At 41.3% G+C, this 15754-nt stretch overlaps 2 protein-coding genes across 5 annotated transcripts in view; both read right to left on the bottom strand.

Annotated features, from left to right (window-relative positions):
• The window catches only part of LOC133631127 (nectin-4-like), a 57518-nt gene extending 53349 nt beyond the window's left edge, over positions 1–4169 (bottom strand). For all 4 annotated transcript variants that reach the window (XM_062023198.1, XM_062023199.1, XM_062023201.1 and 1 more), the window contains exon 1: positions 3751–4169. In XM_062023198.1, coding sequence (XP_061879182.1) covers positions 3751–3808 — 58 coding nt within the window. In that variant the 5' untranslated portion in view covers positions 3809–4169. The remainder of the gene's footprint in view (positions 1–3750) is intronic.
• A 590-nt stretch (positions 4170–4759) lies between these two features.
• Positions 4760–15754, bottom strand: part of vangl2 (VANGL planar cell polarity protein 2) — a 48083-nt gene continuing 37088 nt past the window's right edge. The window contains exons 4-8 of the mRNA XM_062023596.1: positions 14736–15343; positions 14534–14667; positions 14330–14465; positions 11231–11474; positions 4760–6176 (exon numbers count right to left, since the gene is read on the bottom strand). Of these exons, the coding sequence (XP_061879580.1) occupies positions 5916–6176; positions 11231–11474; positions 14330–14465; positions 14534–14667; positions 14736–15343 (1383 nt within the window). The 3' untranslated portion in view covers positions 4760–5915. The remainder of the gene's footprint in view (positions 6177–11230; positions 11475–14329; positions 14466–14533; positions 14668–14735; positions 15344–15754) is intronic.

Genomic DNA, 15754 nt, shown 5'->3' with positions numbered 1-15754 from the left:
CCAGTGTTCTAATGGTACAATGTGTTTGCTCATTGGCTCAGAAGGCTAATTGATGATTAGAAAACCCTTGTGCAATCATGTTCACACATCTGAAAACAGTTTAGCTCGTTACAGAAGCTACAAAACTGACCTTCTTTTGAGCAGATTGAGTTTCTGGAGCATCACATTTGTGGGGTCAATTAAACGCTCAAAATGGCCAGAAAAAGAGAACTTTCATCTGAAACTCGACAGTCTATTCTTGTTGTTAGAAATGAAGGCTATTCCACAAAATTGTTTGGGTGACCCCAAACTTTTGAACGATAGTGTAACCTGTGACATTTATACCTAAATAAATGTGTTTAATAATCTGTACATTTCGTGTTGGACTTACGACTTGCATGGGGACACATTTTCTGGGCGCACATAAATATGCTGAAATAATATGTATCCTCTTCTAACTTCATGTGTGATGACTGAAATTAGTCTAAATTCACAAGTTTTGTTGTCGACGATATAGAATAAAGCACATGAATTTTGTACTTCAGTTGAGGAAAATGACTTAATTACATTAATAACAAATATTTTTACTAATTTCATTTTCTGATGGATTAAAAATGTACACCAATGGGAGCATTTTAAAACTCTGCCAGACTCATTTCCACCTACCGTATTTTTCGGAGTATAAGTCGCTCCGGAGTATAAGTCGCACCGGACGAAAATGCATAATAAAGAAGGAAAAAAACATATAAAAGTCGCATTTTATGGGGAAATTTATTTGATAAAACCCAACACCAAGATTAGACATTTGAAAGGCAATTTAAAATAAATAAAGAATAGTGAACAACAGGCTGAATAAGTGTACGTTATATGAGGCATAAATAACCAACACAGAACGTGCCTGGTATGTTAACGTAACATATTATGGTAAGAGTCATTCAAATAACTATAACATATAGAACATGCTATACGTTTACCAAACAATCTGTCACTCCTAATCGCTAAATCCCATGAAATCTTATACGTCTAGTCTCTTACGTGAATGAGCTAAATATTATTATTAGATATTTTACGGTAATGTGTTAATCATTTCACACATAAGTCGCTCCTGACTATAAGTCGCACCCCCGGCCAAACTATAAAAAAAAATGCGACTTATAGTCCGAAAAATACGGTATTATTATGATGAACATTATCACATCATTTATTTATAAAGTAAAAACAACAACAAATGAAGATAGAATAATATTAACTGCAACATATGAATGTAAAAAAAAAAACATCATTTGTAAATTTTCAGAATGGGCTTGTTCTATTTTCAACCAAATAAAACAATCTAAAGTTGTCTTTATTTGAAGGTTATCATGCCATGATTTTACCAGTCCGGCCCATTTGGCGATGGATTTTCCTCCATGTGGCCCCTGAGCTAAAATGAGTTTGACACCCCTTCTTTAGACAAAGCTTGGATGTAAGCAATTTTTCTTTAACTTTTTTTAAAATACATTTTGACCTACTTTTGGTTGATTATAGCGTGTTCAATTAAGCAGTGGTAGTCCCACAATCCTTAAATGTTTCCAGGATTAAGTTTGGACATGCAACATATGTAAAGCATCAATGAAAACACTTTAACAAGACAAAATATAGGTTGGAAGTCAAAAATGGTGTTTTCAATAACACTTATTATAAAACTCACAGGACAGTTCATTAGGCACACCTGTTCAATGCAATACAAGAGTTGCATCAACAATCAATCTATTGACACTGACAGATCGCTCTTATGTATTTATCAAACTGACAGCTGTTTCTCATGCTTCGGCTACATCGCGGGTCTGCAAGCTGCGGCTCTTTAGCGCCACCCTTGTGGCTCCCTGGAGCTTTTTCAAAAATGTATGAAAATAGAAAAAGATGGGGGGGAAAAATATATATTTTTGTTTTAATATGGTTTCTGTAGGAGGACAACAATTGTTATAAATCCCACTGTTTATATTAAACATGATTCTCTGACGAGAGTATTTGACGAGCGCCGTTTTGTCCTGCTAATTTTGGCGGTCCTTGAACTCACTGTAGTTTGTTTACATGTACAACTTTCTCCGGTGTTGCCACAGAAAGACCTGTTTTATGCCAGGCCTTCTTTGTCTCATTTTGCCCACCAAACTTTTTATGCTGTGCGGGAATGCACAAAGGTGAGCTTTGTTGATGTTATGACTTGCGTGGAGTGCTTATCAAGCATAGCTGGTCACTGCAAGACTGCAAGATAATCGATGCTAACATGCTATTTAGGCTAGCTTTATGTACGTATTGCAGCATTATGCATTATTAGTAGTGATGTCCGATAATATCGGACTGCCGATATTATCGGCCGATAAATGCTTTAAAATGTAATATCGGAAATCATCGGTACCGGTTTCAAAAAGTAAAATTTATGACTTTTTAAAACGCCGCTGTACGGAGTGGTACACGGACGTAGGGAGAAGTACAGAGCGCCAATAAACCTTAAAGGCACTGCCTTTGCGTGCCGGCCCAATCACATAATATGTACGGCTTTCCACACACACAAGTGAATGCAACGCATACTTGGTCAACAGCCATACAGGTCACACTGAGGGTAGCCGCATAAACAACTTTAACACTGTTACAAATATGCGCCACACTGTGAACCCACACCAAACAAGAATGACAAACACATTTCGGGAGAACATCCGCACCGTAACACAACATAAACACAACAGAACAAATACCCAGAACCCCTTGCAGCACTAACTCTTCCGGGACGCTACAATATACACCCCCCCCTCCCCCAACACCGCCCACCTCAACCTCCGAGAGAGCATGTCCCAAATTCCAAGCTGCTGTTTTTGAGGCATGTCAAAAAAAAATAATGCACTTTGTGACTTCAATAATAAATATGGCAGTGCCATGTTGGCATTTTTTTTTTCATAACTTGAGTTGATTTATTTTGGAAAACCTTGTTACATTGTTTAATGCATCCAGCGGGGCATCACAAGAAAATTAGGCATAATAATGTGTTAATTCCACGACTGTATATATCGGTATCGGTTGATATCGGAATCGGTAATTAAGAGTTGGACAATATCGGAATATCGGATACCTCTAATTATTAGACATATTTGAGCTCATTTAATTTCCTATCTCCTCTGTGTATTGAATTTATATCTGCATTTCTCATGACACATTATTTGTACGTAATATTGTCTGCATTTCTGATAGTCGTTTGTGTGCCATGTTGTTCCAGACCCCAGCAAACGTTACCCAGCTTGCAAAAGATTGTAATAAATCCATCAGAAGAAGACAGCCTGCCGTTTCCTTTAACTTGGACACACACATCTATTACCTTTGGCCATTCTAAGACAGTCATTTGCAGGAGTTATCGCACCTTTTGAGAAGCCTCCATTTTACAGAAGTTTTCCAATGTTGTGAAAATGAGTAGAATAAAAATTAAATTTCAAAATTTCTGTCAATGAAGATTTGTCAGCCTGCAACACAAAGTCATTTGGCTAATATAGACACTTACATCATGTGTTGACTTCATTATATGACTTACTGAAGGCTTTTTAATCCGGTGTGGTGCAGCGCATGCGCAGCACTTAAAACTACAATCAAGATAAACAAAGTAATAAATCAATGCGGTTCTTGCAGGACGAGCCATTACATTGAGCAGGTGTACCTATTTAGGCTTTAAGATGTGTTATTGTTATTTTGAAGAAAAAGTTTAAAAAAAAACAATTTGCTATCGTGTGTTAGTTAGCAACTTACCAGAGAGGAGCAAACGCAACAAGCAGCCCAGAATCCAACCAAGAACCGATTGGTCCATCCTAGGTCCACAAATAAACTCTCTTTTACACTAGCCGGTGAAAAACTTCCATATTTAAAAAAAAATAAACAAACATTTGCTTGAAGTTGGCACTTTGTCAGAAAGCGTGTCAATTTTTTACAGCGATTGTTTGTAATGTAAACTAGGGGGAAAAAACAAACCGGAAATAGTTTTATCGCAATTTCTAGTGAGATAGTGTAATTTACATTTAGAAAGAGTAAAGTACTGTGATAAAAAAAAATATTAGGGGGGGAAAAAAGCGTCAAAATTAAACGTTTATACACACGGAAGGAGCGCGAAAATGTGCTGTGTGGAGCACATGCGAAGGCGAGGTGATGCACCTGCTGCTGTTGGAGGCCACGCCCACTTAAAACACCCAATCACGGCCACGCCACCTATTTGGATGGTGCGTTCGAGTGATTGGCGAAAGTCGGATCTTTTGACACACAAGTAGGCGCGGCATAAACGTGATATTAAAAACTTTTAGTTGTAGTTGTGCAAGTTTTATGTTAATTTCCTTTATAAGACCACATTTATTTTGTGCGCAATTCAAAAAGTCGAGAAAAATCGACATTTGAATTAAACTTTGAATTACTTGAGTTACATCCATTTTCTACCGCTTGTCCCTTTTGGGGTCGCTGGAGCCTATCCCAGCAAGTTGAATAGGTTTAATGGTTTCTATATCAATTTACTTTTAATAGTGATATTTCGTTTATGCCACCATTTTAGTAATTCTCAGGTAGACAAAATGAACTAGCACTATAAGCATGCGCCGTCTTGGTCTGAGCAGGGGGAGTCAACACACAAACATCTGAACAACAACAACGGGTCGGGTTATTCTGGAAAGACCGAGCAGACTATACACCCTCTCTGCTGGGACGTTTATCGACTCAACTGCAGCAAGTACCTGGCGTCCTTGAGTGCGATGAAGAAACGAAACCCAGCGACTTTGTAAGGAATACGGTTTTAATGATGGAAAAATACCTAACACGCTATACAAGCTAGATAGTTAACAAAAGGAAAGAAAATACATGAGACAAATCTACATTGTTTTGTACAGGCCACGTGACTTGAAAAAGGTCAAAACATTCAAAAGAGAAATTGCATCATAACTTAGGTGCCTTAAAAAAGAAAATGATAGGACACGAGTTATCATATAAAAGAAGAGCCCTAAGTCTTGCCGTGCATACTTTCATTAAAACATGGATACGTCCAGCGGGTTTGAGGTTTTCTTCGAAACATGACGGACCTTTCCAAAGCCCGCTGGACGTGAACACACGTTAAGGCTGTGGTGGTGGCAACGAGGCGCTACAGTCTGCTTTGAGTCTTTGCCGTTTTCTTTTTTAAGCAGACAGAAAAAGCTACCGTTCAGTCATAAAAACATTTTCACTAGAAGCAAAAGACGATGGCTGTGAATCTGAAAGGTGAATCCTCTGCATTGTGACGTTAGCAGCCGAATAAATTAGCTGAGAAAGGTGGAAAGCCTACAAAACACGGAAAAGCTCATTTTGCAAGCACTTATTCAAAAGCAGAAAATGACGTCAGTTAAAAGGAGCTAGGAACCTTCAACAAAAAAGTATAAACTAATTCAACTTTTGTATTATATAGTGATTTGTTATTAAAGCTATACAAGGCATAGTGTCAGATTGTTGATTTGTAGTGTTTTGAGGAGTATTACTGACAGCAAAAAGCCCTCAAAAGGTTTCATGTTAGTACCAAGCTGTAAAGTAGCTTTGGGGTTACACCTCCGTGTTTGTTAAGAAGTTAAAAGTATGAAGATCACATTTGGTGAAAGTGTCCTTTAGTACATGACGCTACATTCTGTCCGTGAGTAATTGACAAATAAACAGGGTGGAAAAAAGCATCAGGGTCCACAGTTTGGCCACCTCAGAGTCGTCGCCTCCTGAAGTTCAGTGGTTACAACAAAATGACCCAAAAGGTGCCCTCATAAAAACTGAATTTTTACAGCGCGCTTCGCAGCTCAGGAATGAACAAGTCAAGGCATCGGCGTCGTGGACAATCATTGAGCTGATTCAAATGTGACAGACAAGGAGACAGGTCGATTGTCCGACGCGTCCCGCCTCACGGGTGGGGGGGGGGGGGGTTTTCACACGGACGTCTCCGACTGCAGCCGCATGACAAACTTGTGGCTCTTGGGGTCGATAAACTCCTCGCTGAGGCGCAAGAAGGGGAGGGGCGTCACCGTGACGACCAGCGAGAAGTCCAGCCGCCGCAGGGAAAAGACGAGGCCCTGGCGCAGGGCGGAGGTCACCGGCTCCTCGCTCACCAGGGTCCACTGCCGCCCCCTGCCGTTGTGCTGCTGGTACTGCATGGTGGGCCCCGGGCTGAGGTAACGCTCCAGGAAAGCCTGAACAGGAAGACGTTTGACAAACGTTATGGAATGTAACTGTAAGGTTGTGTGAATGCTGAAATGCCTCAGAAAAATGGAAGTGAGGACTATAAACCATATGATTATGATACTTTACAGCAGTGGTCCCCAACCTTTTTGTACTTGCGGACCGGTCAATGCTTGAAAATTTGTCCCACGGACGGTATTGATTTATTTTGATATATAATGTATATATTGTGTTTTTTATGTTGATTTAATTTTTTAAATAATTTTTTTTTTTTTTAAATTTCTTGTGTGGCCCCGGCCCGGTACCAATCGGTCCACGGACCGGTGGTTGGGGACCACTGCTTTACAGTATGTCAGTATAGCACAGGGGTCGGCAACCTTTACCACTCAAAGAGCCATTTTGGCAAGTTTCACAAATTAAAGAAAGTAATGGGAGCCACAAAAAAAAAATTAAAATTTAAAATGAAAAACACTGCATACAAAGCTTAAACGCTTTGTGCTATGTTAACCAGGGGTCTCCGACACACGCACCAGCACGCACTTTAATGTGGAAATTTGATGTTAGTGCAGCCCGCGAGTTTTGAATGAATGGCGCTTGATAGCGTCATGCTTGCCAACCCTCTCATTTTTCCCGGGAGACTCCCGAATATCAGAGCGTGATGACACTGCATTTGGCGCCCTCTACAGTCTGCCCTAACAGTGTACCTGCTCGACCACACGTAGAATGCAATTTCAGCTTGCTCACGTAAGTGACAGCAAGGCGTACTAACTCAGCAGCCACACATCTTACACTGACGGTACCAATACCCAGAATCCCATGCAGCCCTAACTCTTCCGCTCAACCAACGCACGGAGAGGGGGGGGGTTGATGTGTGGGGGGATTTGGTGGTAGCGGGGGTGTATAATGTAGACCGGAAGAGTTAGGGCTGCATGGGATTCTGGGTAATGGTTGTGTTGTGTTTATGTTGTGTTACGGTGGGATGTTCTCCAGAAATGTGTTTTTCATTCTTTTTTGGTGTGGGTTCACAGTGTGGCGCATATTTGTAACGTAACAATGTTAAAGTTGTTTGATACGGCTACCGTCAGTGTAAGCTGTGTGGCTGATGACTAAGTATGCTTTGCTGTCTCCTGTGTGTGCAAGTAATAACATGCAACATGTGGCTGGACTGGCACGCTGTATGTAAATGCTATAGAGGACAATTACTGCAGTGCAATTAGGGCACGCCCTTTATTTAGTAATTAGAGTGTAAATAGGATTATCTTTTCCCTGGGAGTAATCTATGAGAGACACTGAGGTCCATAAATCTCCTGGGAAAATCGGGGGGGTCGGCATGTATGTAGCTGAGCCGCATCAGAGTGGTCAAGGAGCCGCATGCGGCTCCGGAGCCGCGGGTTGCCGACCCCTGGTATAGCAGAATACATATACAGTGAAAACCTAATTTACGAATACCTCTACTTGCAAAATGTTCCGATTTCCGAACTTTTCGATCGAGCCAAATGCGCCTGCGTGTGCGAACCATTTCTCTGTGTACGAATGCTTCATTTAGTCATTTATTTTGTGTCACGCCTGCAGGCAAAAAAGCAGGACGCAGAATTTGGAAAGGCGGAGCCCTCCATGTCACTACCTATTGCTTCAGCGTGTGTGCCTTCTGTGGTTTTTTTGCCTTTTTGCTAACTCAATAAGAATCCCAAAAAGACAAGACCAGCGTGGAAAAAAGGTGAGAATCGCTGTGGAGTAAAAAAAAAAAAAAATACATTTGAGAGGACACAAGTATGGAAGAATCGACAAAGCAGCCAGTTCTAATCACCAAAAACGATTCCCGGGCGCGGCCACCGCTGCTGCTCACCGCTCCCCTCACCTCCCAGGGGGTGGTCAAGGGTGATGGGTCAAATGTAGAAAATAATTTCGCCACACCTAGTGTGTGTGTGACAATCATTGGTACTTTAACTTAATGTCATAAGAAGGGACTTTTCTGGAAAAATATGCCAAAGCAGACTTATTTCACAGCGGAGAAGAGCTATTCTCGTTCAGCGGCGACTCTCTGAAGACACACAAGACCCCCCACCCACTCCCGTTGTCTGTGTTTCTTTCCAGCCAGCTTCTTGGGGCGGTATAGCTTGGTTTGGTAGAGTGGCCGTGCCAGCAACTTGAGGGTTCCAGGTTTGATCCCCGCTTCTGCAAACCTAGTCACTGTCGTTGTGTCCTTGGGCAAGACACTTTACCTACCTGCTCCCAGTGCCACCCACACTGGTTTAAAAATGTAACTTAGATATTGGGTTTCACAATGTAAAGTGCTTTGGGACACTAGAGAAAAGCGCTATATAAATATAATTCACTTCACAGTTCTTTTTCCCCAATGTTAAGTTAGTGGATTTTTACTTTTTTAAATGTATATTTATTATATGTACATATGCCAATATATTTAATACTAACTATACCAAATAATATATTACTAGAAGCATTCATAATTGTAAAATGTGGAAATTAAATTTCCTTAGAACTATAGGACATATTTTTGTTTATTTGTTTGCATTTAAAGCCCCACTTAAGAACTTTCAGTTTTGGTTGATTTTGGCGGCACCAGTGGACCCAAGCGGTAGTGTTTTAGACTTAGACTTAGACAAACTTTAATGATCCACAAGGGAAATTTGTTTTGCCATAAGACCACATTTCCCATGATGACTAGCACATATGGCGTCACACCGACAAAACTTTTCGTTTCTTTGGTTGTTTTAGACCTTCGGCCATTGCATACGGCTCGTAGGCGTTCACATCGACTTTCATCTTATTAACAAATGGGGAATGGGGGAGTGACGTTTGCCGTAAAGCAAATCAGCACATTTGTGTAGTTTTTTTGTGTGGAAATGTTCCTGCCACCCTCCTCAAAGTAGCTTAGTGCCAGTAAAAGCTATACAGACCCCCTCAGGCCATGACAGAGATGTCACTCAACGACTTGTATCCATGTATCATCCCAAAAGGTATAAAATATTTGATGAAGGTTGAAAAGTTACTCAGTGCTGTTCTAATAGAAATACAAATTTGCATCCAATGAAATACTAACAAAACTATTCAATTATTAAACATAATGCATTAAATAATATCCCTTTATCCATCCAGCCATCCATTTTCTACCGATTGTCCCTTATGGGGTCGCGGGGGGTGCTGAAGCCTATCCCAGCTGCACACGGGCGGAAGGCAGTGTACACCCTGGACAAGTCGCCACCCTTGGCACTCAGCATCAAGGGTTGGAATTGGGGGTTGAATCACCAAAAATGATTCCCGGGCGCGGCCACTGCTGCTGCTCACTGCTCCCCTCACCTCCAAGGGGGTGATCAAGGGTGATGGGTCAAATGCAGAGAATATTTTCACCACACCTAGTGTGTGTGTGACAATCATTGGTACTTTAACTTTAACTTAACTAATACAAATAAAATATGTATATACTACATATTGAAATATACTTGTTAAAAAACTCTTATCAAATAAATGGCAATCATGGATATTTTGTATGCACTGTGTAACATTTTCCAGCCATATATAGGCATTTAAAAAAAAAATTATACCCCCTATTGCAGACCTGGGCATTCTGCGGCCCGCGGGCCGCATCCGGCCCTTTGTGCGTCCCTGTCCGGCCCGCGTGAGGCCAATTATAAATTACAAAATACATTTTAAAAAGTATCTATGTCGAGTGTGCAATACAACGGTGCTGCTTTTGTTTTGAAAATCGTTATTTGTATTACTTCCGTGTGGACGTATGCGTGTGCGTGATTGTGTGTGAATGTGAACAGCTGCAATCACAAATTACAAAATAAAGTTGAAAAAACATCTATGTCGTGCGCGCAATACATCTGTGCTGCTTTTATTTTGAAAAGTATTATTTATGGGCGTGTGTCCGTGTGTAACCTGCGAGTGAAGGTGCACATGCAGCGACAAGTGATGCACGGTTTACACCCGAGACGCTAAAAAAAGAAAAGTTGATGAAGAATGGCGTGTTTTCAAAAAGACAGGGACTGCAAAGCAACGTCCCCTTGAAGGTGCGTGCCTGCGCAAATGCGCACTGCTCAAGCGTCTGCTGCGCGCAGCAAATATATGCCGCGCACCAAATCAAATCCCATCTGAATTCTAAACAAAATAAACATATTTATTCTATGTAATTATGCAATGCAACTTTGAGTGACAGTGACAACAAGCGGCCCTAACGGTGTTCGTCAACACCGTTCAATTATTGTAACGTCTATCGAGATGCTTCGAGGCCAGGAATTATATCGATCACTTTATTGAGCAAAACTGTTTATATTCGGACATAACCACACCAAAAACATGAGTAAAACACTTCTATCTGGAAAAACTAGTCATTTTCTGCCGTACAAACCAGGCCAAAACCAACTTGTCATCTGTCACCAACACGCATACTAAACCACTGGTGCGTTTACGGCCACACAAAAAGTCGGACAACTCAAACACCACACAAAGTTACACTATGACTCCTCAGTCATACGTGTGCTTATTTTACTGTCATTTATTATTAATGTTAATTTATTTATATTAGTCATGGAATGCTGTTACACACACTATGTTGAAGTATTACTATTATTATTAATTATTATTATTATTTATCTTACGGTATACATCAAAAATATTATTGAGCAAAATTTAATTGAAATATTGTCGATGTGGCCCTCCAGCAGTGCTCGGGTTGCTCATGCGGCCCCCGGTAAAAATTAATTGCCCACCCCTGCCCTATTGAAATGAAGTATAATAAATCATTTACGTATGTATGAAATTTGTATGTTGGTACAATTTGAAGCGCTTTGAGTGTCTAGAAAAGCGCTATATGAATCTAATTCATTATTATTATTAATTGTCTCGCACATACGCTGGCTTATTGAAAAGGTCATTAGAGCCCCCTAGTGATAGTACCTGGTATTACTTTCCTGAACAAAACAATGCTTGGAAGCCACTATTAGAAGGAATAGGGTATTTTCTTCATTTTGTAGAGTAACTGACACAACTTTGTACACATTTAAAAGTGCTTATGTGAGGTTAGGGACGGCAGGAAGCCCACCTTGGGTGCCATGTTGTGCGTGATGCAGAACTGCAGGTGAGTGAGGATGCTCTCCATGCTGTGAAAGGCCTGCTGGCGTGTGGTCCTCAGGTACTTCTGCATGGCCCGCGCCATTGGGGCAAAGATGGCTTGCGCCGCCTCCCGGGGGTCCATCACTTCGCGGGGGTGCTTGGGGGAGGAGGCGACCTCCTCCTCATGGAGACGCTTGATGTGCGTGAAGGCCTCTTCGACCGCCACCACCAACCTGGAAGGTGACCGGGCAGCAGGTTACTTACAAGGGTCTTTTTTCTTAAGAATAATTTCATGGTTAATGTTCATGAACTATCCTGCTAAAAGTCTTAATACGCTGTACAGCACGTAGCATAGCATACATGGCATCCATCCACATTGACACTTAAGCACATGGGAGAATAGGTCGCTTAGGGCAGTGTTCTTCAACCACTGCACACTAGTGTACCGTGAGATATTGTCTGGTGTGCCGTGGGAGATTATCTAATTTCACCTATTTGGGTTAAAAATATTTTTTTGCAAAACAGTAATTATAGTCTGCAAATTATGTGCTGTTGTTGGCAGAGTAACCGTGTAATACTCTTCCATATCAGTAGGTGGCAGCCGGTAGCTAATTGCTTTGTAGATGTCGGAAACAGCGGGAGGCAGCGTGCAGGTAAAAAGGTATCTAATGCTTAAACCAAAAATAAACAAAAGGTGAGTGCCCCTAAGAAAGGGCATTGAAGCTTAGAGAAGGCTATGCAGAACAAAACTAAAACTGAACTGGCTACTAAGTAAACAAAAACAGAATGCTGGAGGACAGCAAAGACTTACTGTGGAGCAAAGACGGCGTCCACAATGTACATGCACATGACAATCAACAATGTCCCCACAAAGAAGGATAAAAACAACTGAAATATTCTGGATTGCTAAAACAAAGTAGATGCGGGAAATATCGCCCAAAGGAAGACATGAAACTGCTACAGGAAAATACCCCCCCAAAAAAAGAGAAAAAGCCACCAAAATAGGAGCGCAAGACAAGAACTAAAACACTACACACAGGAAAACAGCAAAAAAGTCTAAATAAGTCAGGGGGTGATGTGACAGGTGGTGACAGTACACCTACTTTGAGACAAGAGCTAGTGATGCATGCTTGGTTATGGTTTAAAGTCGTGTTGTTGTGCTTGTAGCGTGAAAGCAAGACAACTTGAAGTATCGTTTGACACACAAAAACGTGTGCGTCGTTTATTCCTCCAACAACCAGACTGAATGAACGCTTACGTCACAAACCCTCCAAAATGGCGGGAACAACAAACCCCCACCTTTGGGAGAATTTCCTGACGGCCACTTAAAGGGGCCGCACTGAATTACTCACTCTTAACTGCATATATGAATGTAAACAAGAACAACATTGTTATGTGCACAATAGAACAATGGCAGAGAATAATGAGGACAAAGTCAAGTAAACAGGTGTGGTGAATTATGTCCTTAAATCAGCGTTTCTCAAAGTGTGGGGCGCGCCCCACTGGTGGGGAATAGAGACATGACAGGTGGGGCGCGAGGAACGGGAGGAAATTTCACTTTGATTTTTTTTATTTTTTTATTATTATATTCTTTGATTTTTTTTTTTACTATGCTTTCATTTTCTATACACATTGGAAATCACTTTGTGATTCTGTCTGTGAAATCCGCTATATAGATAAATGTAAATTACTTATTTTTCCTGTATGCTTTACATTTCTAGGTAGGAGCGAAAGTTTGACAGACAGCAACAGTAACTAATGGGGGCGGGGCTAAGCGGAAGCTTTGTGAATGGCGAGTCACTGTGCGAGGATTTGCTGTTTTGCAAATACATAAAAAATAGAGCCACTGCTGATGAGCTGTTCAAGATAATGGACAGTTTCCTCAAAGAACACGACCTTAAATGGGAAAACTGTGTGGGCTTTTGCTCTGATGGCGCGCATGGCAAAGTCAAGAAACGGGCTGCAGGCTCTAATAAAGAGGATTGCGCCAAATGCGCATTGGACACACTGTGTGTCATTCACCGGGAAACACTCGCGTCAAGGCAGCTCAGCCCCGAATTCAATGAGGTTTTAACAGTGGCAGTGTCAAGCCTGCAACCCCCATTTGAAAAGCTGTGCAGTGCAAAACAGGCTCATTGCAGCCACTAATGCTGGAGTACTGTAAAACTCATGTTCACTTGCCCTGTCCTCCTTTTTTTGGCAAAGATTGCAAAGTGGCACTTTTATTTTCATTTATTATTGAACTTGATGCAAGTTATTTGATTTATTATTGAACTTGATGCAAGTTATAACACTTTTATTTGATTTATTATTGAACTTGATGCAAGTTATAACACTTTTTTTGATTTATTATTGAACTTGATGCAAGTTATAACACTTTTGTTTTATTTATTATTGAACTTGATGCAAGTTATTTGATTTATTATTGAACTTGATGCAAGTTATAACACTTTTGTTTTATTTATTATTGAACTTGATGCAAGTTATTTGATTTATTATTGAACTTGATGCAAGTTATAACACTTATTTGATTTATTATTGAACTTGATGCAAGTTATAACACTTTTTTTGATTTATTATTGAACTTGATGCAAGTTTTAACACTTTTTTTGATTTATTATTGAACTTGATGCAAGTTACAACACTTTTGTTTTATTTATTATTGAATTGATGAAAGTTATTTTATTTGATATTGAACTTGATGCAAGTTATACCACAGCTGCACAGTTATTTTATTTATTATTGAACTTGATTTTATTTTATGTTACTTAGTTTGAATGTATAAAACTTGATGTTCGATAAATTTGAAAATATTAAGCTTGGCATTAGCGTTCTGTTGGGGCGATGGGGGCAGGTGGGGCTTGAAAACTCCACCTTGTCCAAAGTGGGGGATGACAAAAAAAGTTTGAGAACCACTGCCTTAAATCAACCGCTACAGTATCCAACAATTGCGACAACGACTTTTTACTGTCAACTGAGTTTAATTGTTTAATGATGTCTGCCGGTGGTGTGCCTCCGGATTTTTTCAACGCAAAAAATGTGCCGTGGCTCACAAAAGTTTGAAAAACACTGGCTTAGGGCGTCTGACCTGGCTTTGCGTTTGCGGATCCTGCGGTCCATTTCCGCCTCCTCGTAGTAAAACTCGTTGTGGGAGTTGTCTCGCCTCCTGGCGGCGGCGGCGATCATAGCCCGTGATTGGCCCGTGGAGTTATTGGTGGGGTTTTCTTCACACAAAAAAGCATAAGCATGAGCATGTCTGCCGTTTGAGGAGTTAAGCTGAAGATATGTTTACCATCCAGAGAATAAACTTTGAAGCCCGTCATCTTCTTGGACAGAATGGACTTGGGGAGGTTGACAAGGGCTGGGTTGTAGACGGGAAAATCGTTGTAGTAATGGTCCAATACCCAGACGGCCGCCCGCTGAATACTAGAGGACACCAAGTTATTTTGTGGTTGGTACAAAAGAATGTTCCACACTGGTACGGCTGCACTAACCTGAGGTGACCCACGTTGTAGAAGCGGCTGGCTCCGTCTGTGCTGCGCACCACCTTGAGGCAGAAAGCGGGCTGCAGGTGTCGGACCTCCAGCAGCACCAGTGCCAGGTACTGGATGAAGAGCAGGGCGTCCACCAGCGAGGCTGCATATTCTACGATGCCCCTGTAGTCACGCTCGCGGGGCTCCAGCACACGCACGCCGTAGAAGAGCCAATAGGACGCCACGAAGAGAAATACCAGCACCATCAACAGGCAGCGGAAGACAAAAAAACGTGGCAGGGTGGCACGAGGCGGCCGCAGGAAAAGGGCCCAGGAGGAGATGAGCAGGACAAGGAGTTTGAAAGCCAGAGACACGTAAAGGCCCTCACAAGGCGTGCCGCACGGCTCCAAGGCGTCACGCCACAGCACCTGTGGCAGAATGAGGAAGGCCAGCGGCGTGACCAGGGCGAAGAAGCTCAGGATGCCGCCTAGCGCCGGACCCACGAAGCGCTTGCATTCCAGAGGGGTCGACTCCTCTAAGTCTTTGGTGACGCGGGTTAGGTCTTCATTGGAAATGCTGTGCTCTGACGTCCCCGTGACCACCGTGGTGGTCTCACCCCAGTTGTCATCCTGTCAGACAGGGAAAAGGGACAATTTAGAATCGAAATACCTTTTCGAAAGTCAAATTCCAACACTTATTTATGCTATTAGTTTCACTTTTGTACTGTACTTTTAGTCCATTAGAACAGATGCTATTATACTAACAGACAAGTTTATTTTGTAATAGCGAAACATCCATCCATCCATTCATTTTCTACCGCTTGTCCCTCTCAGCTGCATTCGGGCGGAAGTAATAGCGAAACCGTACAATAAAAATAAATAGAAGATACACTTATATACATATCAAATATAATTATGTTAAAATAATAAATTATTTCACTTTTTTTGCAATTAAAAAAAAATAATGATTTGAAGATATTTAAATTATTAAGACTAATCATGCATTACATACTATACATTACCTTTTGCACTATATTAATT

The sequence above is a fragment of the Entelurus aequoreus genome, linkage group LG16, assembly GCF_033978785.1.
Source record: "Entelurus aequoreus isolate RoL-2023_Sb linkage group LG16, RoL_Eaeq_v1.1, whole genome shotgun sequence".
NCBI lineage: Eukaryota > Metazoa > Chordata > Actinopteri > Syngnathiformes > Syngnathidae > Entelurus > Entelurus aequoreus.
This window is presented reverse-complemented; position numbering and strand designations above follow the sequence as displayed.